At 49.0% G+C, this 25,073-nt stretch overlaps 1 protein-coding gene across 3 annotated transcripts in view; it reads left to right on the top strand.

Annotated features, from left to right (window-relative positions):
* LOC118087173 (SPARC-related modular calcium-binding protein 1) overlaps positions 1-25,073 on the top strand; it is a 46,043-nt gene that overhangs the window by 19,127 nt on the left and 1,843 nt on the right. The window contains exons 2-11 of one of the 3 annotated variants that reach the window (XM_035119576.2): positions 8,990-9,188; positions 10,183-10,295; positions 11,519-11,618; positions 13,065-13,115; positions 13,857-13,946; positions 16,645-16,722; positions 17,813-18,005; positions 19,262-19,344; positions 19,462-19,561; positions 22,948-23,201. In XM_035119576.2, the coding sequence (XP_034975467.2) occupies positions 8,990-9,188; positions 10,183-10,295; positions 11,519-11,618; positions 13,065-13,115; positions 13,857-13,946; positions 16,645-16,722; positions 17,813-18,005; positions 19,262-19,344; positions 19,462-19,561; positions 22,948-23,188 (1,248 nt within the window). In that variant the 3' untranslated portion in view covers positions 23,189-23,201. The remainder of the gene's footprint in view (positions 1-8,989; positions 9,189-10,182; positions 10,296-11,518; positions 11,619-13,064; positions 13,116-13,856; positions 13,947-16,644; positions 16,723-17,812; positions 18,006-19,261; positions 19,345-19,461; positions 19,562-22,947; positions 23,202-25,073) is intronic. The other 2 variants (XM_035119577.2, XM_035119578.2) reach the window with 2 other exon arrangements.

Raw genomic sequence — 25,073 nt, 5'->3', positions numbered from 1 at the left:
AACAGCAAACATTAAAAGCTTCCCTAAACAGGGCTGCCTTCAGAAGTCTTCTAAAAGTCAGATAGTTGTTTATCTCCTTGACATCTGATGGGAGGGCGTTCCACAGGGCAGGCGCCACTACCCTGTAACCTCACTTCTTGCAGGGAGGGAATCGCCAGAAGGCCCTCGGCTCTGGACCTCAGTGTCTGGGCTGAACGATGGGGGTGGAGACGCTCCTTCAGGTATACTGGGCCTTTGAGGCCGTTTAGGGCTTTAAAGGTCAGCACCAACACTTTGAATTGTGCTCGGAAACTTACTGGGAGCCAATGCAGGTCTCTCAGGACCGGCGTCATATGGTCCTGGTGGCCGTTCCCAGTCACCAGTCTAGCTGCCACATTCTGTATTAGTTGCAGTTTCTGGGTCACCTTCGAAGGTAGCCCCATGTAGAGCCCATTGCAGAGATAACTAGAGCATGTACCACTCTGGCGAGACAGTCTGCAGGCAGGTAGGGTCTCAGCCTGCGTACCAGATGGAGCTGGTAGACAGCCGCCCTGGACACAGAATTGACCTGGAGCTGTGGAACTCACTCCCACAGGAGGCCACCAAATTGGATTAGACCAATTTGTGGAGGAGAGGCTATTGATGTCTACTAGCCAGGATGCCGATCTCCACATGCTCCCTTTCAGCTAGATCTACTGTTTTCGGAATAGGCATACGAGCAAATGGTTTGGAGTGCTCCAAAAACATCTTTTGGAGTGACTCAAGCTGTGTTTTCCATCACACTTAACAGAAGTCGCATAGAACGTCTCTGGAAACCGAAGGACCTTGGCAGTTTGAGTGCTGCTAAATGCTCAGCTTCGGAACATATCATGCCCCAGAAGCTCCCCTTTCATGCGGACTGGACGAATGTCGCTGGATAGGGACCCTGTCCCTGAGAGAGTGGCGAGTCTTTCACCCCTCTGGGATCCCAGGCTGCTACACCACCTGCACCGATCCTGTTCCGCTCTGTCCATGTGAAGGCGAGCAGCTTTTCGGGCTTGAGCATGGCACTGTGCTCGTTGCTGCGACTCTGTCCTTCCCCCTGGAGTGACTTAACCCTTGGCAGTGGGTGCCACCATTTGCAATCTTTGGAAGGGATCTTGGGCCGTCGCAAGCGGCGGAGTCTGTGTCTGAGGGACGCTCTGTCCCCCACACTTAACGGCAATAGGCAGGGGGACATGGCGCCTTTTGGACACGGCAGCTATCTGCCTGGGGGTGCGGGGGGGAGGATGACATCATGTCTGCAGAGCAACGGTGGAGCTTGAAAGGCGCTCCTTTGATTTAGAAGTGTGATGGGGGGCCGGGAGATCCTGTTGAAGACACGTCAGGGTCTGCGGTGTTAGGAAGAGACCAACACCAAGCATGAATCGTGCTTACAGAGTTTCAGAGTTAGGTTTGGGGCAGGTGGGGAGGGGCAGACCTGGGTTCAAGCCAAGCAAAAGAATTTGCTCTGCAAAGATTGTTCTCTGTGAATCACGGTGGTGAATACTCACTAGATGTTCCCCTAGTATTCTCACGTTTGTGGAATATTTGGTTTCCATGTTTGACATCCAATCCCCGTTTTTATTTGGCCGTGACCTGAAATAGTTGGCACCTGACAGCGTTCGATTGTTGGCATGCAGTGGTGCTCGGTATTGTAATGCATCGGTTAGTATTTGGAATGAGCAGCGAGCACGGATCCAGCCCTCCGCTAGTGTGCTGGGTAGGGTGCAGATATCCACGATTAGCTACCAACGATATAATAACGGTGTTCTTCAACCTCGGGTCCCTAGACGTGGTTGTTGGACTACAACTCCCATCTTCTGTGACCATAGGCTGGGCATGATGGGAATTGTAGTCCAACAACCAGGTCTGGGGACCCGAGGTTGAAGAACAGTGATATAGAAGGGTAAAATTTCGTTAAACGTAGCAACACAAAGTGGAGGCATCAGCAGATCAAATAACTTTGGCTGGTCTTCTTCACCGACCTGGCGACCACAAAGGAACATGAAAACATTGCTGGATCAGGCCAAAAGCCTATCTAGGGCGCATTCAGACATGGGGAATATTGTGTTAGTTTTCCTGATTATAATGCTAGTGCTTCTGCCTCATTTTCCTTTCCCACTACACTACCTGTGTGCTACAGAACTGTGGCTTTTTGACCAATATACTTGCATGTCGCACTAAATTTAATCTACACAAGTTGGGTGTGTTGTGGCACAATGGCAGACATCATTGGACAATGTTGCTTCTCCCCCGCCCCCCCTTTCTGCACCTGTGTTTTTCTGTGTCTCTCTCTTCCCATAACCCCCACATTAAGACAGCAGGAAAGTTTCTTTTCCTGGGTTAAACAGATATATTTCATTCTGGAATCAGAGAACACGGAAATGAGCACTATGCTCCATTTGTTTCCCAGAAGTGGCTTTTGGTGTGAAAACTAACAATTGGAGAAACGTCGGGGGAAATGGAATAATTGGTTGTGCGACTGCAACCCTAGTCCAGCATCCTGTTCTCAAAGTGGCCAACTAGATGCCTGTTATGGGAAGCCTACAAGCAGGGTCTGGCCACAACAGCACTCTTCCTGCCTCTGATCCCCAGTGGCTGGTACTTAGAGGCATACAGTGTGGCTGGAGCAGATGGGAATTCTAGTCCAAAACATCGGAAAGCCACTAGGCTGGCAAAGCCTGACTTTAAAACATGCTCTTGTACTTGAGACCAAAGTGAGGCATAGAGGAATAATGCATTGTAAAACCTCTCTTCCTGTCCCCTTCGTTAGCACTAGGAGTAAACCCTACACCAGTGTTTCTCAACCTTTTTTGGGCCAAGGCACACTTGTTCCATGAAAAAAATCATGAGGCACACCACCATTAAAAAAGTTAAAAAATTTAACTCTGTGCCGCCCTATATTGACTATATAATTATGACTGTAAGAAACACTTGCCAATTGCTGTGTTGGTTGCAATCTCCTGTAATAAGGCTTCACAAGCCGCTGATTTCTCTGCCAGCACAATCCTTTGCTCAGCAAGTTTCAGGTAGAGCTCATCCAGCCAGCTTCTTTAAGTTTGTCTAAAATTAGCATCCCGTGGCGGCCGCCAGGCACGTGACAATGCAAATCGCCCTTCTCGTCACGGCACACCAGCCAGCGGTTGAGAAACGCTGCCCTACACAAATCCGGAGGAGGGGAGTCCCTAAGATGGTTGGATGGCTCCTTGTACGCCTCCTTCCGGCAACTCCTGCAGCCAAGCTGGTGCCAAACGTCTTGCTCTGATTTCCTTTGGATCACATATTTGAGGCCGAAAGGAGGGGTCTTGTCATCTGGGCAGCCCAGGACCTCCAGACACATTGCCCAGACTTGTGCCCCGCGGGAGGAGGTCACTTCAGTGCTGCTAACACAGTGGTTTGACTTCACCCCCGGAGGAGCACTCCATTGTCTCTCGACGGATGTCGACAAGGATAGGTTCCCTATGCCTGAGAGCTAACATTTGTGCACAAAGATGCTGATAAAGGCAGAGGTGGGGCGAGGCCCAGTCGGAAAGCTAGCGAGCCTAAGACATGTGGCTAGCAAGCCTAGTTTGCAAGGCTCATGTAAATAATAATAATAATAATAATAATAATAATAATAATAATAATAATAATAATTTATTTATACCCTGCCCATCTGGCCGGGTCTCCCCAGCCACTCTGGGCAGCTTCCAACAAAAGAATAAAACACAATAATCTATTAAATATTAAAAGCCTCCCTGAACAGGGCTGCCTTCAGATGTCTTCTAAAAGTCTGGTAGTTGTTTTCCTTTTTGACATCTGTTGGGAGGGCGTTCCACAGGGTAGGCGCCACCACCGAGAAGGCCCTCTGCCTAGTTCCCTGCAACTTGGCTTCTCGCAACGAGGGAACCGCCAGAAGGTTCTCGGTGCTGGACCTCAGTGTCCAGGCAGAATGATGGAGGTGGAGACGCTCCTTCAGGTTGCCAAGCCTCACATATGTATTTGTGGGAAGCAAACACAGCTTTTTGAAGACGATAATAAGGAAGCCACTTATCTGTTTTACAGCATCGTCCAGGTGCTTGGTTGAGCTCCCAGTAAGGGCACACCGGCAAGATCCATGTTGTCCCACCCAGAAATTCATACCCTAGAGGAAGGAACTATATATTTATTTCTGGGTTGGACAACATGGATCTGTATCAACCTGCAAAACGGATAAGTGGCTTCCTATTATAGAGGCAGCGAGGGGACACAGAGGACGAGGCCAGGGAGCCGCATCTGTACCAGCCTGCATGCGGTCATTGCTTTTCTGCATGGGCAAGCAAGCTCAGAGACACTCCTCAGGTTTCATAAATCAAAAATTGAGCAGCGCTGGGTTGTGTGGAAAAGAGAAGACAGGCTGCCTGCTTTGGCAGGGCTCCCCAATCTCTTGGCAGGGGAGCTGGGCTGGTGGTTTTGGCAGAGGAGGAGGGGGCTCCCCCTGATCCCACCTCGCCCCGAGGGAATCCAAAACAAGCTTCTCTTTGCTGGAGAAACCCACAGCTGAAATGGATGGCTGTTCGGGGGCAGGAAGGGAGAAAGGGGGTCGCTTGCCCCCCTGGGTCTGGAGTAAGAGAGAGAGTGTGTGTATTAGTTTTCCACCCCAAGGCCGAAGGTTGTTGCTGATGCTTAACTTCGTCAGAGGCAGGATTTAGCTTACAGTTCCCTGGGAAGAAGGACCGGCTGTTAATCCACTCTGGGAACTGTAGTTCTGGGAAGGGGAGTAGGGGTCTCTTAACAACTCCCAGCACCCTTAGCAAACAGCAGCTCCCAGGATTCTTTAAAAGGGCAGAGGTTCCCTCGGAAAGGTTGCCAAAGGATACGTGCAGCGAACCCTGCTGTAATACTCCATTAGAGTGGAAATCTTCAGAACAAAAATACTTTAAAAGCTGTATCGTACTCAGCAGCTTATGGGGTGCGGGTGGCGCTGTGGGTTAAACCACAGAGCCTAGGGCTTGCCGATCAGAAGGTTGGCGGTTCGAATCCCCGCAACGGGGTAAGCTCCCGTTGTTCGGTCCCTGCTCTTGCCAACCTAGCAGTTTGAAAGCACATCAAAAGTGCAAGTAGATGAATAGGTACCGCTCTGACGGGAAGGTAAACGGCGTTTCCGTGCGCTGCTCTGGTTCACCAGAAGCGGCTTAGTCATGCTGGTCACATGACCCGGAAGCTGTACGCCGGCTCCCTCAGCCAGTAAAGCGAGATGAGCGCCGCAACCCCAGCGTCATCTGCGACTGGACCTAATGGTCAGGGGTCCCTTTACCTTTACCTTTACTCAGCAGCTTCAGAGTGCTATATCCCATGGCAGTGTCTCCCTGCCAGGAAGAACTGCACCTGTTGTGCTCCTGCCTGCTGCCTGGCTGTTTGCAAGCACATGCATGGCTCTATCAAGAAAACGGGGGGGGGGTCCCAGATGTGGTTGGGCTCCAGCTCCCATCAGCCACCCCTGGCAGAGTTGATGGCCAGGGAAGAAGAAGAAGAAAGAAATGTCCCTATTTTTGTCGGAGGGTATGGAAGCAAAGGATGTGCAAAGCGTTAAGCCCACGGCCTCCTTTTCTACAGCTGTTCAAAGTGGTTGTGTTTTTGCACACCAGCTCCCCGCCTCCCCCCTCCGTAATCCCCCTACCGAATGCACGCCTGTGGTCTGGGCTCTTGCCAGGAGGGGGAGGGAAACCCCACGTCTCCTTGTACATCAAACAAAAATTAGGTCTTGAGCCGCCGCTGGCTTTTGATTGGCTGCTTTCCCCCTGTGTGTTTATTTACACGGCAATTAGTTAAACCAACTCCTTTCACTGGCCGGCCCTAACGCTTGCCAAGGTACACAGTTCGTACGGCACCCCCTAGGGGCAGGGCGGGATGGCAGCAAGGGGGGGTGGAAAGAGAAGGAAAGTGGGGCAGGGCAGGGGGGCATGGAGGAGAGAGGACCAGGTGAGTGATTACAAGAAGAGACGGGGAGGGGAGGGGGGCGTGCGAGTCGGTTTCCTTGTGAGAATGCACGCAACTCAGACACACATGCACACAAACCACCTCAGAGTCTGTGTTCCAACAAGTACTCTCTATCCTGCCAGGAAAACACACAGCTCTTTCTAGTTACAGGTAGGTAGCCGTGTTGGTCTGCCGTAGTCGAAACAAAATATTAAAAAATCCTTCCAGTAGCACCTTAGAGACCAACTAAGTTTGTCATTGGAATGACCTTTCATGTGCAAGCACACTTCTTCAGATACACTGAAACAGAAGTCACCAGACCCTTATATATAGTGAGAGGGTAGGGAGGGGTGGTGGGAATGGGTGATTGGCTGATAGGTGTGGTAGCTGAAAGCTCATACCAATGACAAACGTAGTTGGTCTCTAAGGTGCTACTGGAAGGAATTTTTTTATTTTGTTTCGACACAGCTTTTTCTTCAGTGTTGGGATACAGTGAAAAAGTGCCAGCCCCCCAGGGCCGTCTTAAGCATACCTGGTGCCCTGGCGCCGTGGTGCAAAGATCCCTCCGGCGCCCGCCCCCCCGTTTCGCAGCACGGCTGTCTGGCGGGAGCTGCACGCAGCCCCCTGGCGGCCTGCGCCACCTAGCCTTGCCGGCGGCCCTGCAGCCCCCCACTCCTGGCCTTGTCTCCGTTTAAACAGTCTTGGACCCTCGACGGAGGTAGCAGGTTGCTTGGCACAGCCCCCTCCCCAGCGCCTGACTTCTAGCGCAGCCTTTGCCATTACCTGGTGCCGGCCAGGTGCTGCGGGCTACAACTCCCAGCAGCCCCAATGCATCTAGAGGGCATCAGGTAACAGCTGAGTCTCTCAGCTCAAGCCACCATCCTCTAATCTGAAAGAAGCCCCCTAATTCTTGGTGTGTGGAGGAGACTCTCTGGGGTCACTTAGTGGGGAGGGGAGGGCACTCTGCCCATGCTCAGAGACCAACCCCAAATGGAGTTGTGGCATTGCCAAAGGTGAACATGGGCAAACCCAGCACAATTTGAATCAAAAGCGCTCACGGGGTGTCACGAGTTTTACTAGGGAAGCCCGGGTTCAAATCTCCATTCGAGATCCAATCACCAATCACCGTCTCTGAGCCTACCTCACAGGGTTGTTGTGAGGATAAAATCCAGAGGGGAGTAGCAAGTAAGCCTACCTGAGCTCCTTGGAGGTTAAGAACAACTTCTACTGAACTTTGTGCACATAAAAAGTTCCAATTATAACCCCCTTTTAATTCAGCTGTGATTTGTGTATACATAATCATAGGATTTTAGAGTTGAAAAGGACCACGAGGATCATCTAGTCCAGGCATCCCCAAACTTCGGCCCTCCAGATGTTTTGGACTACAATTCCCATCTTCCCCAACCACTAGTCCTGTTAGTTAGGGATCATGGGAGTTGTAGGCCAAAACATCTGGAGGGCCGCAGTTTGGGGATGCCTGATCTATTCCAACCCCCTTGCAATGCCGGAATATTTTTCTCAACTTAGGGCTCGAAACTGAGCTATCCCTCAGGACATTTTTATAGCCAACATCACTCAGCTACAGCCAATGAGACGCTTCGGAATATTTGTTCCTCAGTGTTCCATAGGTCCCACCTCACTCCGTCACCTTTTGATTGGCACCAGTAGGGTTGCCATATTTCAAAAAGTAAAAACCAGGACACCCTGAAAGTTGTGGAGCTATATTTTAGGAAGACCCCCAAATTACTGAGCTTTTGTTATAGGAAACCACTGAAATTGTTGAGCCTCTTTTAGAACAACCCCAGACTTGTTCGATTTTTCAATTGACTTTTCTAAGATACCTGACAGAGCACCGCCTTTCGGAAATTCCCCCTGGACATCAATTCCGCCTTTGAAATCCCAGACGTATGGCAGCCCTAGACACCAGACAAAGCAGCTGAAGAAGGCGGAAACCAAAAAATTTTGCTTAAAGACTTACATTTACTGTATCTGAATCTTTTTATATGCAATGGCTGGTATATCTTGCAAATAATATAAAGTACAGTGGTGCCTCGCTAGACGAATTTAATTTGTTCTGTGAGTCAATTCGTTTTGTGAAAAAATCGTCTAGCGAATCCCATAGGAATGCACTGAAAATTTTTTATTTTTTTATTTTTTTGCCCATAGGAACACATTAATTGAATTTCAATGCATGGGAAACCATGATTCGCTAGACGAATTTTTCACGAAATGAATTCGTCTAGTGAGGCAACCTCCGCTCGAAAAATCTCTTCGTTAAGCGAAAAATTCGTCTTACAGGGCATTCGTCTAGCGAGGCACCACTATATATGCAATTGCTTTATATGCATCAATGAAATTCTTATTGCGTACTAATAACTTTAACAACAGCTTTTCTGAGGAGTAGCATCCCTCTTGAGATATGGCAGGTGCTCAATATCTCCAATTTCCGGAAACAGAATCATAGAATCGTAGAGTTGGAAGAGACCACAAGGGCCATGCAGTCCAACCCCCTGCCGAGCAGGAAACACCATCAAAGCATTCTTGACATATGCCTGTCGAGCCTCTGCTTAAAGACCTCCAAAGAAGGAGACTCCACCACACTCCTTGGTAGCAAATTCCACTGCCGAACAGCTCTTACTGTCAGGCTCACTCAGCTGGATAAACGGGTCTTGACTGCTTGTTAGGGTTTCAGTCTTGTTTTAAATGCATTTGTTATTGTTTTGTGCTTTTAACTGTCTTTAAGCAGCTAGTGTGTAACTCGCCTTGAGACGGTGGTGATTAAATCTCTGGTGATAATGATGAGAATGTTTGTTGTTCTGGACACGATGACTGATATAAACAGGAACGGTTTTCGTTGTTAACTTCGTACAGAGCAATCTTGCCTGAACTGCTATTTGATGCTCTGATGTCCATTTGCAATGGACCATTTGTATCGCAAACCGCCCTGTGGTCCTTGGAATGAAGGCTGGTGTAGTAATTTAATAAACAGATAAAAGAAGATAATCGGTGTTGCTCTGCATTCTGTTTGATGCCAGCCTTGTCTCCTTTGCAGTTCATCATCTCCGAGAGCGACCCGGGGGAATCTGCATGCCCTCTGGAGTGTCCTCACGAACGCGGGCGCCCGGTTTGCGCCTCCGACGGGAAGCTCTACAAGTCCCCGTGCACCTTCCAGAGAGCTCGATGCCGCGAGCGTTCCCTCGAAGCCCTGCCTCGCTTCCGCTGTGGTGGGGCGGCCCACCGGGAGCCCAACTGTAGGTAGAGAAGGTTTGGCAGCGTGGCCTAGTGGTGGGGGACTGGGCAAAGGGAATCTCTCTTTCTTTTTTAATTTTGCATAATGCTATAAGATAAAGGAAACTAATCTAAAGGGAAAGAGAAAAGCGGAAAGGAAACACCAAAGGAAAAACCAAAAGGTAGAAGAAAAGAGGAAAAATAAAAAGGACTTCCATCTGTCCATTACGTAAAAGAATTTATTCGAAATATCCACTCTAGCATGACATCCAACTGATCTACTTTCTGTTAGACAATATATTCGCCTAACTCATCTCCCAACTCATAAGTCTTAGATCAATTCATATTCCTTTTAGACAAAAAGTCTACTTGGAGTTCTCCAATTCTTGTTGTTGTTTTATTAGATTGATATACCGTCCTTCATTGAAAGGTCGCAGGGCGGTTCCCAAGATAAAAATACAAGATAAAAACACAAATAAATAGTTAAAACAAAAAGAACAAGATAATAGCCACCAAAAACACATTTAAAAGGATGTAGTATATTAATCAGCTGATAATAAATAAATAAATAAATAAATAAATAAATAACCATTGTTCTCAATAAATTTCTGCAATAGTTTTTCTAATCAAACTTCAACAACTATTTCTCCCTATCGAGCAGTTAGTCTTTCCATCTTTGTCCATCCAAGAATCTCTCCACTGTGATCATATATTAAAATAATATCCCCTAATTCTCTTATTCCCTAATTTTCTTATTATGTATTCATTAGTTCATGTCAAGTTCTGTATCTTCTGTTCCCATTTCCTGTTGTATTTGCCGTGGTTTTCCATCCTGATTTCCTAAAGTTATCCCTTCCATTTATGCTTCTTCTGCATTTCGCCTCTGTGCCAGAGATCCGCCCATCTTTCCAGTGCCGTGGTGAGAGAACGGCTCTCTGTACATGTTCAGAGGTACCCTTGATGCCTCCAGCAGGCTCCATTTCTGATGCGGCATCTTTCCTCCCACCCACTGTGCAGATACCAACCTCACTCGGTGCCAGGAGGACCGAGCAACCGCCCTCTCGCAGTCCCGCCGTCAGTCTCATGCAACCTACGTCCCAGAATGCAACGAAGATGGCTCCTTCTTGCAGGTAGGGCCACCATGATCTGCAAAAAAAATAAAAAATAAAAAAAATCAAGCCGTGTGCAAATTTCCTGAAATAAAAAAGGGGACTATCCTAGGGCAGAAATGACGTTCCGGGGTGGGGGGTGGGTGGGTTCCGAAATGTGGTCCTTTGTCCTGGATCTTAGAAAGTCAATAGATAAATCGCTCAACAATTTGGGGGGTTTCCTTAAAAAAAACACACAACCATTTTGGGGTGTCCTAGTTTTTACTTTTTGAAATATGGCAGCCCTAGCTATCCCCATGAGCTTTAAATGTTTTGAACAGGTGTGGAGAAATCTCAAGCCTGGGTAGAGGGCAGATGTGGCCCCCAGCTCACTCTATCTGGTCCCCGGGAATCTCCGTAAGCCACGCCCCTCACACATGATTTTACAATTCCAACTGTCAAAATGTCAGCAAATAATAATTAAATAGAAAATTTGCTGTCTACGAATAAATTGTTACTTAAATCATAATCTGTAAAAAAAGAGAGAGCAAAGTGACACTATATAAAATACCACAGTACATAAAGGAAATACTGAATTGGGCAACAAGGCCGCATAACTTACAAAAGTATTGGGGGAAGCCAGGGCTGTTTAGCATGGAATTGTAGTGTTTTCAATGCGCGGTGTGCTTGCAGCTCCTGTACTTAGGGAATTCTGGGAATTGTAGTTATCTGAGGGGAGGAGGGGCCTCCTCACAGCTCTCGGCACCCTTGACAAACTACAGTTCCCAGAATTCTCTGGGAGGAAGCCATGGCGGTTTAAAGTGGCACATGATACTAGATGTGTCCCCCGGGCATGGACTCCATCTGCATTTTTAATATTCTTATTATGCTGTGTAAATTACGTTTTTAATGTTGTACACCGCCCCGGGATCCTCGGATAAGGAGCAGTATATAAATTGAATAAACACATAGATAAATGATGCACGTTTAAAGCTGCGTCAGAAAGTCTGTAGGTACCGCTGTGGCGGGAAGGTCGATGGTGTTTCTGTGCACTCTGGTTTCTATCACGGTGTCCCGTTGCGGTTTAGTCCTGCTGGCCACCTAACCCGGAAAGCTGTCTGTGGACAAATGCCGGCTCCCTCGGCCTGAAAGCGAGATGAGTGCTGCAACCCCATAGTCACCTTTGACTGGACTTAACCGTCCAGGGGTCCTTTACCTTTTTTTTACCTATTAGAAACTCATCCACCCCTTCCTTCTCCTCCTAGGTCCAGTGCCATAAACAGACTGGCTATTGTTGGTGCTCCACACCGGAAGGGAAACCGATCAGTGGAACGTCGGTCCTCAACGAAACGCCAAACTGTACAGGTACGATTCCCCACTTCTGGGTGCAGGAGACACTGGGTTGCAAATAATAATAATAATAATAATAATAATAATAATAATAATAATAATAATAATTTATACCCCGCCCATCTGGCTGGGTTTCCCCAGCCACTCTGGGCAGCTCCCAACAGAATATTAAAACACAATAAAACATCAAACATTAAAAACTTCCCTAAACAGGGCTGCCTTCAGATGTCTTCTAAAAGTCAGAGAGTTGTTTTTTTTCTTGACATCTGGTGGGAGGGTGTTCCACAGGGCGGGTGCCACTAACGAGAAGGCCCTGTGCCTAGTTCCCTGTACCCTCACTTCTCGCAGGGAGGGAACTGCCAGAAGGTCCTCGGAGCTGGACCTCAGTGTTGAGGCTGAACGATGTGGGTGGAGACGCTCCTTCAGGTATACTGGGCCTTTGAGGCCATTTAGGGCTTTAACAGGTCAGCATCAACACTTTGAATTGTGCTTGGAAACATACTGGGAGCCAATGTAGGTCTTTCAGGACTGGTGTTATATGGTCTTGGTTGCCACTCCCGGTCACCAGTCTAGCTGCCGCATTCTGGATTAGTTGTAGTTTCCGGATCACCTTCAAAGGTAGCCCCACATAGAGCGCATTGCAGTAGTCCAAGCGAGAGATAACCAGAGCATGCACCACTCTGGCGAGACAGTCTGCGGTCAGGTAGGGTCTCAGCCTGCGTACCAGATGGAGCTGATAAACAGCTGCCCCGGACACAGAATTGACCTGCGGCTCCATGGACAGCTGTGAGTCCAAAATGACTCCCAGGCTGCACACCTGGTCCTTCAGGGGTACAGTTGCCCCATTCAGGACCAGGGAGCCCCCCGCATCCGCCCGCCCCCTGTCCCCCAAGAACAGTACTTCTGACTTTTCAGGATTCAACCTCAATCTGTTACCCATTACAACCCCCTCCTTCTTTGTCAGGTAGGAAGCATGGGCGTCCGCAGAGATTTGTCCATAGCAGGAAATAAATCACTGAAAATGGGGAGCTGGCTGGTTGCTAACAAAACATGAGAAGATTCGTGCCTGTATATTTTGCCGCATATCTCAGTTTCCACAAGTGCTAGAAACCGGCTCCATTTTTTTCACGAAAGCTGGGAATCTGGGAGTTGCGGTTCATCTGGGGGTGCAACTGACCCCCCCCCCTTGCTCGTGCCATGGACGCTCATGGAAGGAGGGTCATGGGAGTGTTTCTGCACTTTTTCATCTTGCAGAAATCCAACAGGGGGAGCTTTTCCTGGAGCAGATTCCTACTCACTCAGTTTCTGTGGAGCTGTTTTAAGCGGAAAGAACAGGGTTGGCTGCCCCAAAACAATTGGCGATCCAGATTAGAGCCGCAGGAACCTGAAACACAAAACAGGGCCGACTGATGACTTATTTTTTTAAAAACCCTGCCTATTTCTGTCCCACTCTTTCTCCAGGGTCCTACACGGTTCGGACATCATGGCCAGATCCCAACTCCTCTCGGAAAGGTAAGGCTGCCCCCCTCCACCCAATCCTCTCCCCCGATTGCACACCCCACAGCTCGGCCGGACCATTTCTACCCAAGGGGATAATGTTTTAAAATCCTGCCCTACAGAGCTATGGAGTGGACTGTGGCTCGGGGAGGGGAGGGCTGTGTAGAAGGTCTGCTTTGGGTGCCGAGTTCAAATCCTGACATCTCCAGATAAGGCTGGGAGAGAACCCTGCCCCTAACCCTGGAGAGCTATTGTCAGTTAGTGTGTAGACAATCTTCTGACTCAGTAGAGGACAGTTTCCTATTTTCCTACCCCCTAACCTCCAACATAGGTTTTAGGGTCCTTAAGGAAGGAAGGGTGCTCCCTCTGCAGGCAGATGGGGGTACTGCACATCCACTTCTGTGATTACAGTTGCCCTCCGCCCCCCACTGGCCCAAGTAGGCGGAGCCTGGACTCCTGGGTTCCATTTCCAGCCGTGGGAGATAGGTGGGTTAAATAGATGGACCCTGGAGGGACACTACTGTTAAGAAGAAGACCAAGCCCAGTTGTTGCATTCCACTCCCTCGTTTCTGCCCCTCGACAGGCAGAAATCCAACAGGTTCAGTTCCCTGCATGTTTTGGATTTCCGCCTCTCCTAAGGCATGAATCCTCCGCCAAGTAATCATCTTAATAATAACCCCAGACTCCAAACCTCCTGTAGCTCTGAACTCCACCGCTCTTTGGACACAGTAGATGACATTAAAACCTCTGTAATAGTTGCCTTCGACCTCTTTTCCTCCCTGAACGCAGAAGATGGCGCCAAGCCCCGGCCCACCCAGCCAAGCCCCTTCCCCCACAAGCAGGAAGGTAAGTGGCCCTACTCTTGTGTAACCATCCCCATCACTTCCCGAAAATCTGCTTCCTCGCTGCAGCTGTGAGCAGCTTGGCCTATTGGTTCTCTGGTTGGTTGTACTACCGGGTATGGCAAATGTGGTGACTCCTTTGACCCTTCAGGTGTTGCCGAACTACAATTCCCATCACCCTGACCATTGGCCAGGGGGCTGACGGGGGTTGTAGTGAACCTTGTAGGGCCAAAGGTTCCCCACACATGAAAGGCCTGTGATATGATGTGCTGAAATAGCTCAATTGGTTGGGTGGGGGTGCTGATAATGCCAAGGTCTTGGGGTCCCTTCCAACTCTATGATTCTATGATTGTTAGAACCAAAAATGGGGGAAGAGCTCCCTCCCTCTCTCATATACACAAAAACCAAATATTGAAAACATGCCCGCCCCCCCCGAAAGAATCCTGGGATCTATTTATTTACTTCTTTATTTATTGCATCCACACACCAGCTTTTTCTCCAAGCTCAGGGTGGCATAGGTGGTTCTCTTTGTTTAAGGCCCACAAGAGCCCTGCGACTCGCATAGCTGCTAAGTCTCCCGCTGAAAAATGCAGGATCAGCAGCGGCGCGGCACCGGAAGTCACTTCTACGCATATCATGCGTAGAAGCGATTTCTGGTGCCGCGCTACCCATATGTGGGCACCGAAAATCGGGCGGTGCCGGCACCGGAAGTCGCTTCTACGCATGTCCGGACATGGGTAGAAGCGACTTCCGGTGCTGCTCTACCCGATTTTCGGTGCCCAGGCATGGGCGGAGCGGCACCGGAATTCGCTTCTACGGATGTCCGGACATGCGTAGAAGCAACTTCCGGTGCCGCGCTACCCATGTCTGGGCACCGGAAATCGGGTGGCGCCATGACCCAAAATAAAGCCTCCCTGGCAGGTAGGAAATCCGGGGGATTTACGGGATTTTCCCCAATCTGGGATGCCAGCGGGAAACGGTTTAAAATACGTGGGTTTCCCGCGAAAAACGGGAGACTTGGCAGCTATGGGCCCTGTGAAGTAGGTTAGGCTGAAAGACAGCAACTGGCCCAAGGTCCCCCAGCAAGCTTCATGGCTGAATGGGGATTTGAACCCAGGTCTCCCAGGTCCTAGGACGACACTCTAACCACTGCACCATGCTGGCTGTCTATAGTTTACCCCATTGTAGAGCTACAATTTCCAGCGTCCATCGTAAACAGCAGTTCCCAGAATTCTTTGGACAGGGGCAAACATGCTTTAAATGCATTGTGTGCGTGTGTGCAGCCTTAGTTGATGAATCAGTACAGACTGCCACCCACCGTTACCTGAGATCCAATCCCATTGATCCCTCCTAGGGGTTTATTTTTGGGTAGACGGGAAAGCAAGCTAAACAGTTGTTTAGGATCACAGTCAAAGTGGCCCCCCCTCCAGATGTTTTGAATGGCAGCTCCCATTATCCCTGACTGCGGCTGATGGGAATTAAAGTCCACGGCGCCAGGTTGGCTTCATAAGGGACTTGCAAGAACATTTTTTAAAGTGTTCCTCTGTTAATTGGGAGCAACTTTAATCAAACGCCTTTTAATCCTTCGCATCAAAAATGCAAGCCTAAAAATACAGTACAGTGGTACCTTGGTTTAAGAAGAGCTTAGTTTATGAACAACTTGGATTAAGAACGCTGCAAACCCGGAAGTAGGTGTTTTGGTTTGTGAACTTTGCCTTGGAAGCAGAACATGTTTCGCTTCCTGTTGAGTGTGTTCCATTTGTAAACTGAGTCCCCCCGCTGCTATGGGAAAGCACGCCTTGGTTTAAGAACGCTTTGGTTTAAGAATAGACTTCCGGAACGGATTAAGTTCGTAAACCGAGGTACCACTGTATTGGTTGTACGAGCCTTTTAAAATCAAAGCTGGAAGCAACCAGTGAAAATATTAGGTTTGCGCCTGTGGTTGGGTGGTGAGATAGAGAAAGAGAAATGGCATGTGTATTGTGACATTTAGAGGCTTCTCCCCGGGACACGGGTGGCGCTGTGGGCTAAACTACAGAGCCTAGGGCTTGCCGATCAGAAGGTCAGCGGTTCGAATCCCCACAATGGGGTGAGGTCCTGTTGCTCTGTCCCAGCTCCTGCCAGCCTAGCAGTTCGAAAGCACGTCAAAGTGCAAGTAGATAAATAGTTACCGCTCTGGCGGGAAGGTAAATGGCGTTTCCGTGTGCTGCTCTGGTTTGCCAGAAGTGGCTTGGTCATGCTGGCCACATGACCCGGAAGCTGTACGATGGCTCCCTTCGGCCAGTAAAGCGAGATGAGCGCCGTAACCCCAGAGTCGGTCACAACTGGACCTAATGGTCAGGGGTCTCTTTACCTTTACCTTGCGATAGGAGGTGAGCAACAGCATCGAGGCAAGTAATGCTTCTGAAGGCCCATTGCAGGAGGGCAGAGGCCTCTCGTGCTGAGGTCCTGCTTCAAGGTTTCAGGTCCCCAAAAAGCTGTTTTTGTTGGGGGAAAATCATGCCGCGAAATTGCCTGAGACCACGGGATGTCTCGTTTTTTCTGGGAAACTTGTTAGCAATACAAAGTGGACGGGGAGGGTGTCGAAACAGATGGGTGGTGTGGGAGACCCCCCCATAACATCTACTCTCCTGTCGCCCGTGCCTCTGTATGTGTGTCTGTTTGTGTGTGTCTGTTTTTGTCTCTTCCCCCCCCCCCTCTAGAAGGCACCTCACTGCCGTTCCTCATTCCCATCATCATTCCGGATTTCAAGCCCAGCCGCACGGTGAAGCAGGCTCCAGGTGAGTGTCAGGACCCATCGCTGTATTTTAGTGGGTCAAATTTCAGGGGGGGGGGAGTTCGCTGAACCTGATCTTTAAATCCCTAAACGCCTTCTGCCCGGCATACCTGAAGGAGCGTCTCCACCCCATCATTTAGGCCCGACACTGTGGTCCAGCTCTGAGGGCCTTCTGGCAGTTCCCTCACTTCGAGAAGTGAGAGTACAGGGAACCAGGCAGAGGGCCTTCTCGGTAGTGGCACCAACCTTGTGGAACGCCCTCCCATCAGTTGTCTAGGAAATAAACAACTGTACAACTTTCAGAAGACATCTGAAAGCAGCCCTGTATAGGGAAGTTTTTAATGTTTGATGTTTTACTGTGCTTTTATTATGTTGGAAGCCACCCAGAGTGGGCCAAGAAATAATAATAATAATAATAATGGTGGTGGTGGTGGTGATAAATTTATTATTTCAAGAAAAACCTCATCACAAATCTGGAAGTGCCCTTGATGATGTGATAAAGTTGGTAATCTTTACTTGGACGTTGTTGTTTTAACTGATGCACAACTACTCGTTGTGTAAGTATTTTGTAGTTTTGTTTTTCATCTTTTAATTTGTCGTCTGTTGCTGTCATTGTTCTCTCTGTTTTATATACATGATAAAATGAAATAGTAATAAAAACCTGTAGCAAAAAACAACAACAAAGTCGCTGGAGGCTCCAGGGCACGTCTACAGTCCTCTAGCTGGGTACAACCAGAAGGTGGTCGGCTTTTTTATTTTATTTATTTGATAAAAATTTAAACACCGCAAAACAAAACAAAAAACACCTCAAAGCAGTAATGCAATAAGACAAAACAATAAAATAAAGAAAAATGTACAGCTGTCCTTTAAAAGATACAAAAGTCAAAATACTGAAACAGATTAAAAATATCTTCCTAAGCATTTGGGTCAGCTTGTCTGGGGAAAAAAAAATGTTTTGGACTGACGCCGAAAAGAGTGCAGTGAAAGAGCCTGTTGATGTCAATAGGCAGGGAGTTCCACAGTGTAAATGTCGACACGCTAAATTTGTCTTCTTTGTTCTGATTGGTGGCTGCTTGTGCCACTCACCCCTGCAGAGTACCCGCCGTCATGTGAGCAGGAGCGGCGAGAGGCTATTGATGAGGCCCGGCAGCACCAACAGGAGGGCACCTTCATCCCGGAGTGCGAGGGGGACGGCACCTATAAGGCCGTGCAGTGCCACCAGGCCACGGGGTATTGCTGGTGTGTCAGGGTGGACACTGGCCGGCCCGTTCCAGGCACTTCGACAAGGTCAGTGTCACCCGACCAGGGGTCCTGGTTCAGTCGGTGGAGCATGGGACTCTTAATCTAAGAGTTGCGGGTTCGAGGCCCACGTTGGGCAGGCGATTCCTGCACTGGGGTAGGATTAAATGACCCTCTACAGATCTGTGCTTCTAGGTGGGTGACTCCCATCATCAACAAAGTAGCACCATGAAGGTTATGTACATTGAAAACACATCTCCCCGCTTGCTCACGTGAATCCTGGGAACTATAGATTACACACCTCAGAGCTACAATTCCCAGCACCCTTGACAAACTACAGCTCCCATGTTTTTTTTGGGGGGGGGGGTTTCTATGCTGTCCATAGATGTAGCAGTGCCTCCAGATGCCCTGCTTATTGAGCATTCAGCTTGTTTTATTTGTTAGTGGTCTTCCCCACAATATTTATGTTAAGTAGAAATTAGGCCTGGGCGATATATCGATATACAGTGGTACCTTGGTTTACAAACTTAATCCGTTCCGGAAGTCCGTTCTTAAACCAAAGCGTTCTTAAACCAAGGTGTGCTTTCCCATAGCAGCGGGGTTTACACTCAGCAGTAAGCGGAACATGTTCTGCTTCCAAGGCAAAGTTCACAAACCAAAACACCTACTTCCGGGTTGGCAGCGTTCTCAATCCAAGTTCTTCATAAACTAAGCTCTTCTTAAACCAAGGTACCACTGTATTGCCCAGGGCTGGTATGAACAGCAGACTGCGATGTCGGTTTCACTCAGCGATATATACGACGGGGAGGGAGAGACAAGCTGTATTGGCGAGGTGCTGAGAGCTTGTTCCTCCCTCTGCATCTCGAAACTGCTCAACCGAGGAGTGGGCAGCTGCCCTTACCTCAGCCGAGCAGTTAAAGGAGCCCCCAGCCCGAGGCTTGCTCCCGTGAGCTGGTGGTGAGGTGGGGGCTCTGTGAAACTGCTCAGCTGAGGGGAGCACGGTTAAAGCAGTTAAAGGAGCCCCGATGCTCTGCCCGATCGCCCGTGATGTTGAAAAGGTGGTTATCTCCCAGCCCTGGTAGGAATCGGTGCCTGAGCTTTCCCCTCCCCCCCCTCATCCTTTCCAACTCCTTTTCCTTTTGTGCTGCGTCTCTCATATTGTAAGCTTGAGGACAGGGACAGTCGCTGAGTTTTTGGGCAGCTGCCTTTTCTGACTGAAGAGGGGGATTTTAAAAGAATTAATCTTATTGCCGTTATTGCTAGTCTTCTTGTTGATGGTAGTATTCGCTCGTTCTTTCTCGCAGGAACTTCCCCCCGGACTGCGAGGCGGATGCGGCGGCCAAGAATGCAGAAATGGGCTCCCTCTTCCGGGATCGGCTGCTGCCAGGTGGGATCGTGGCTTTGAATCTCTGCTTCTTTTCAAACACTTTTTCGCCGCCTTTCTGCCAGGTGACACTGAGCACAGACCCAGAGGCAAACTGTTCCCTGTGTTCTTTCCTGCTAGGTTGTCCAGGCTCCAAGAAAGTAGAGTTCCTCTCCAATCTGATCAAAGCCTTGGCTTCTGACATGCTACAGTCAAGGATGATGCCGGTTCCATACCGAAGGTAAATGCTGCTCTCTTTCTCTCTCTGAAGGGGCACAGGGGAGACAGTTGCTGCCAAACGTTTTAAGCAAGAGTTTAAATCTAATGGAGGATTCCATTGTTGAATCAGAAACAGGTTTGCTTGTGAGATAATGGCCATAGGCAAAGGTAAAGGGACCCCTGACCATTAGGTCCAGTCGTGACCGACTCTGCGGCTGCGGCGCTCATCTCACGTTATTGGCTGAGGGAGCCGGCGTATAGCTTCCAGGTCATGTGGCCAGCATGACAAAGCCGCTTCTGGCGAACCAGAGCAGCACACGGAAACGCCATTTACCTTCCCGCTGTAGCGGTACCTATTTATCTACTTGCACTTTGACGTGCTTTCGAACTGCTAGGTTGGCAGGAGCTGGAACCGAGCAACAGGACCTTACCCCGTCGCGGGGATTCGAACTGCCGACCTTCTGATCAGCAAGCCCTAGGCTCTGTGGTTTAACCCACAGCGCCACCCGCGTCCCGGCCCACCCTTAGTTGCCATCTGGTTTGTCTTGAGAAACAATGGAGTAAGCCTCTGGGGGTGAAATCAAACCAGTGCATTAGCAGCACAAAAGTGACCTCCCTGGGGTGCAAGTCTAGGCAGTATGTCTAGAGGTCCTGGGCTGCCCAGATGACAAGACGACCCCCCCCTCGACCTCGCTGATATGTTGCGAAGGAAAGCAGACCAAGATGTCTGGCACCAGCTTGGCTGCAGGAGTTGCCGGAAGGAGGCGTACAAGGTGCCACCCAACCGCCTTAAGGACTCCAGTCTGCATTTGTATTTGTATTTTTCCCCCTTTTGATTGTTTTTGTTTTTATTTTATTTTGACAAAGTCATAATCAGACATAAATAAGAATAAAGATGTGCACCCCCACCACCGAGACCATTCCATTGTAACTACCTAACCTCCCAAAATTTCAACACCTCTTGCGATGGTTTGACCCCTTTCCATTTTAACAGTACAAATTCTACAAACACCCTCCATATCTCCTCAAAATCATTTCTCATGTCTTACCTTAATGGCACATGTTAATTTATCATTAATAGCTATACCCCACACCTCTTTATACTATTCTTCTGTTTTATATTCTGCTTGCCCCTTCCACTTCCTAGCGATCATAATCGAGCTGTCAATAGATTAGTGAGCAAGTCCACTCTGCATTGTGTAGGGCAGTGATGGTGAACTTATGACACGCGTGTCAGCACTGACACGCATAGCCATTTTAGGTGACACGCAGCCGCATGCTGAAAAGGACGTTTCATCCTCGGCTACTGCACGGATCTTCAACCTCACTTCCTGTTCCCTCGCCGCCTCACAAGCATAGCTGAGTGAGGGGAGAGGTGGGCTGAAGATGGCCATGAGGAGGCACAGGCCTAACCCGAGCCCACCTCCCTAGCGGCAGACCCGTTGGAGGAAGGCCTGAGCCCAGAGTCCCACTGGGAAAGATCTCTGGGTTTTGCCTTATTTTCCCCCATATATATATATATATAGAGAGAGAGAGAGAGAGAGAGAGAGAGAGAGAGAGAGAGAGAGAGAGAGAGAGAGAGAGAGTGTTAAATAATTAGTTTTTGGTTTATTAAATTCAGTTATATATTACAATTATACATTTTTGTTATTTGAACTATAAATATCGTGAAATTATAGTTTTTTTCTCGAAATAACACACCACCCGAGTTATGCTCGGTTTTTTGGCGAATTTTGACACACCAAGCTCAAAAGGTTGCCCATCACTGGTGTAGGGTTTACCCCTTAGACTTTTCTTCTCCTGAAGATATACTGCAAGGCAGCAGAAGGTTAGAATTAAATTTCCCTCTACAGCATGGGCAGACACTGCCTTCTTGACCCACTCTTGGTCTTGCCTACTCAATCTGCCAGAGCCTGTCTTTGCATGCAGGAAAGTCCCTAACTCACTGTGGATTTAAGACCCATTGGCTAACCTCACCTGGTTTAGCCGGCCAGTTGAAGCCATTCTTGGCGTATGTCCGCTGTCACCTGCTAGGAGCCACAGGTGAGAACCAAAGGTGGACAAACGACCCCAGAAGGAGCATAATGTTTCCCCCACCAGAGGTACTACATAAAGGTAAAGGGACCCCTGACTATTAGGTCCAGTCGTGACCGACTCTGGGGTTGCGGCACTCATCTCGTGTTATTGGCCAAGGAAGCCGGTGTACAGCTTCCGGGTCATGTGGCCAGCATGACAAAGCCACTTCTGGCGAACCAGAGCAGCACACGGAAACGCCGTTTACCTTCCAAATGGAGCGGTACCTATTTATCTACAGTACTTGCATTTTGACGTGCTTTCGAACTGCTAGGTTGGCAGGAGCTGGGACCGAGCAGTGGGAGCTCACCCCGTCGCGGGGATTCGAACCGCCAACCTTCTGATCACCAAGCCCTAGGCTCAGTGGTTTAACCCACAGCGCCACCCGCATCCCTCCCCTAATGCTCCATACACCACCATTACTATGGCAAAAGAGATGATGATGATGATGCCCTCTGGGCAAATGGGCGGGCATTTCCCCTTCCTCACCAGGCTGGTGCTTAGGAGGACAATAGCCAAAACAGTTGTGTGTGTTAGCTGACCTGAAAAACAGGCTGCAGGCAGAAGCCAGAGGGTGAGAGCCATGCTTGTCCGCCAATAGCTCAGCTGGTTAGAACGTGGTACTGCTGATGCCAATGTTGCAGGTTCGATCCTCGTAAGGGACAGCTGCATATTCTTGCATTGCAGGGGGTTGGACTAGACCAGGCATAGGCAACCTTGGCTCTCCAGATGTTTTGGAACTACAACTCCCATGAACCCTGACCACTGGCCCTGTTAGCTAGGGATCATGGGAGTTGTAGTTCCAAAGCATCTGGAGAGCCAAGGTTGCCTATGCCTGGACTAGACTGAGCAGGGGTAGGCAGCCTAAGGCCTGGGGGCTGGATCCGGCCCAATCGCCTTCTCAATCCGGCCCGTGGACAGTCCAGGAATCAGCGTGTTTTTACATGAGTAGAATGTGCCCTTTTATTTAAAATGCATCTCTGGGTTATACGTGGGACGTAGGAATTCGTTCATCCCCTGCAAAAAAAAAAAAATAGTCTGCCCCCCCCCAGGTCTGAGGGGCAGTGGACCGGCCCCCCGCTGAAAAGGTTTGCTGAGCCCTGGACTAGAGGATCCTCAGGGTCCCTTCCAACTCTAGAATTCTATCATTCTAGAATTTTTGCTAGATTCCAAGCCTGCACTCTTGGAGTTTGGGGTGGCAGGCTACAATACATTTCTTTAAAAGAATAAAAGACATTTCTGTTTTTTAAGGAATGCACATGTCCTGGGCCGCCCCAAACTAGATTTCCCTCATCCGGCAGGGCTCTCCTGATCCCCTCCTCTCCCCACCCGCAGGTTTTCGGACAGCCTGACGGGCCCCAGCCTGGAGGAGCGGGCCGTGCGCTGGCAGTTCGTCCGCCTGGACAAGGACTTCAGCAACAGCATCAGCGAGCGGGAGCTGCGGCCCCTCAAGCTCTACATGAAGAGGAACACGCGACCCAAGCGCTGCGTCCGCAAGTTCCTGGACTACTGCGACCTGGATGAGAACAAGCTCATCTCCTTGCATGAGCTCAAAGGCTGCCTGGGACTGAGTTAGCCCCACACGCATGGTGCGTATCCTCCTGTGCCCCACGCTCACCTGTTGGTAACGCCACAATATTATTATTATTATTATTATTATTATTATTATTATTATTATTACATTTGCATTTATATCTCGCCTTTCCTCCAGGGAGCTCAAGGTAGCGTACAAAGATCTCCCTGTTTTTATCCTCACAACAACCCTGCGGGGTAGGTTAGGCTGAGAGGGAGCGGCTGGCTAACAAGGGTACACCCAGTGAGCTTCATGGCTGAGTGGCAGAATTCGAACCCTGGTCTCCCGGGTCCCTTTTCTTTTTCCCCCCAAAGGGGTTTTTTTTTTTTTTTTGCAAAATCTCCAACAAGTAAAATAAATATATTGCCGTTTTCTAGCTATCTTTTTGGAAATTCTCCCCCCAAAATCAACGCTTCCTATGTGGACTAAAATACGCCTGGGTTTCCCCTGGACATTTTAACCGAATTTCAAAAATTCCGCCAGGACGACATTTTCGACGGACGAATCCCGGCTATGTCCCGGAAATTTCAAACGTATATATTCCAAAATTCTGCAGGGAAAGAACTACAGATAGATTGATAGGTCAATAGATAGATAGACAGATGGATGTAAAATTTGGCATTCTGAGAAATTGATGGGTTGTTTTTTTAAATTATTTCATGAAATTTAAACACTGCTTGATTAAATAATAATAATAATAATAATAATAATAATAATAATAATAATAATAATAATGCAAAGAGGTGATGAAATGGGCCACAAATTCCTTGCTTTCCTACGCCTGTCATCACTGACGAGTAATTTGGATGCCGTTTCCACCCTGCCACAAATACACATATGTGAGCACCCAGGAAGGCAACCTGGTTGGGGAGGTGGGGGCAGCTTCTGGCTGCTGCAGGGCTCGGACCAGGAGCCCTGTGGATGAGGTGCCCATCCCCTACACCCCACACCACTGAGGCCGCTGGTTGGAGGAGGCACGCTCCCCCCCCCCCCGCACCAACTTTTTGGTATAGTCAAGCGCCTGCCACAGGTCTCCTCCTTTGAGGGCCCTGAAAACTTGGAGGTGGACGTCAGCGAAGGGAGCGGATGGAGTTTCAAGCAAGGGTGCACGTACCACAGAAAGGATCCTACCGGTAGTTGGTCCCCGAGTCAGGTGGCCAATTGGGTGCCACTGCATGAGCCCTGTGACCCTCCTCGCTTGCTCCCCTGGGATCCCCTGTTTTTCTGCCTCCAAATTGGTCACCTGGCCTTCCTTGCCCATCTCCTTGGCCTCTGGTCTCTGAAGCAGCAGCAGACTCGCCATCCTCTGAGATTTGCCAGGGCTTGGAACAAACTGTTCCTCTCTCAAAGCCTCTCCACACACACACACACACACACACACACACACACACACACACACACAGACACACACACACACACACACACACACACACACACACACAGAGACACCACCAACACCCCCCATATAACTTAAATCGCTCCTGCCTCTCCCTCTACCAGCTTCCATCGCAGACAAAGGGGGACTCTGTGCATTACCTTCTGGTGGATTAAATGTGGATTAGCTGCACGGAACACAGTTGCCTGCAAAATGCAGCATCTATTCTTGGAGCAGATTAGGTTAACTTGAAACGCTCTACACACCTCCCCAGAGCAAATTGATTTCTTGTTACTTGCAACTGTGTGTGGGAAATTCGAAACTCCAATTAAAATGCTTTGGGTTTCTTTTTTTTCCTGTTAACTTTGCACAGTGCAAGTGACGGAGTTTTAATTTTGCCTTTCTTCACTCGCTTAATTCTCCCCAAGCTTCTCCCTGCCTTTTGGGTTGGTTTTTCCTCTTCCCCAATTTAATTAACTGCCTATAGCACAAGCTCCTGGAAACTACCTGCAG

This window comes from Zootoca vivipara, chromosome 6, assembly GCF_963506605.1.
Source record: "Zootoca vivipara chromosome 6, rZooViv1.1, whole genome shotgun sequence".
Classification (NCBI taxonomy): domain Eukaryota; kingdom Metazoa; phylum Chordata; class Lepidosauria; order Squamata; family Lacertidae; genus Zootoca; species Zootoca vivipara.
Note: the sequence above shows the minus strand (reverse complement) of the source record. Positions and strands in the feature narration are given on the sequence as shown.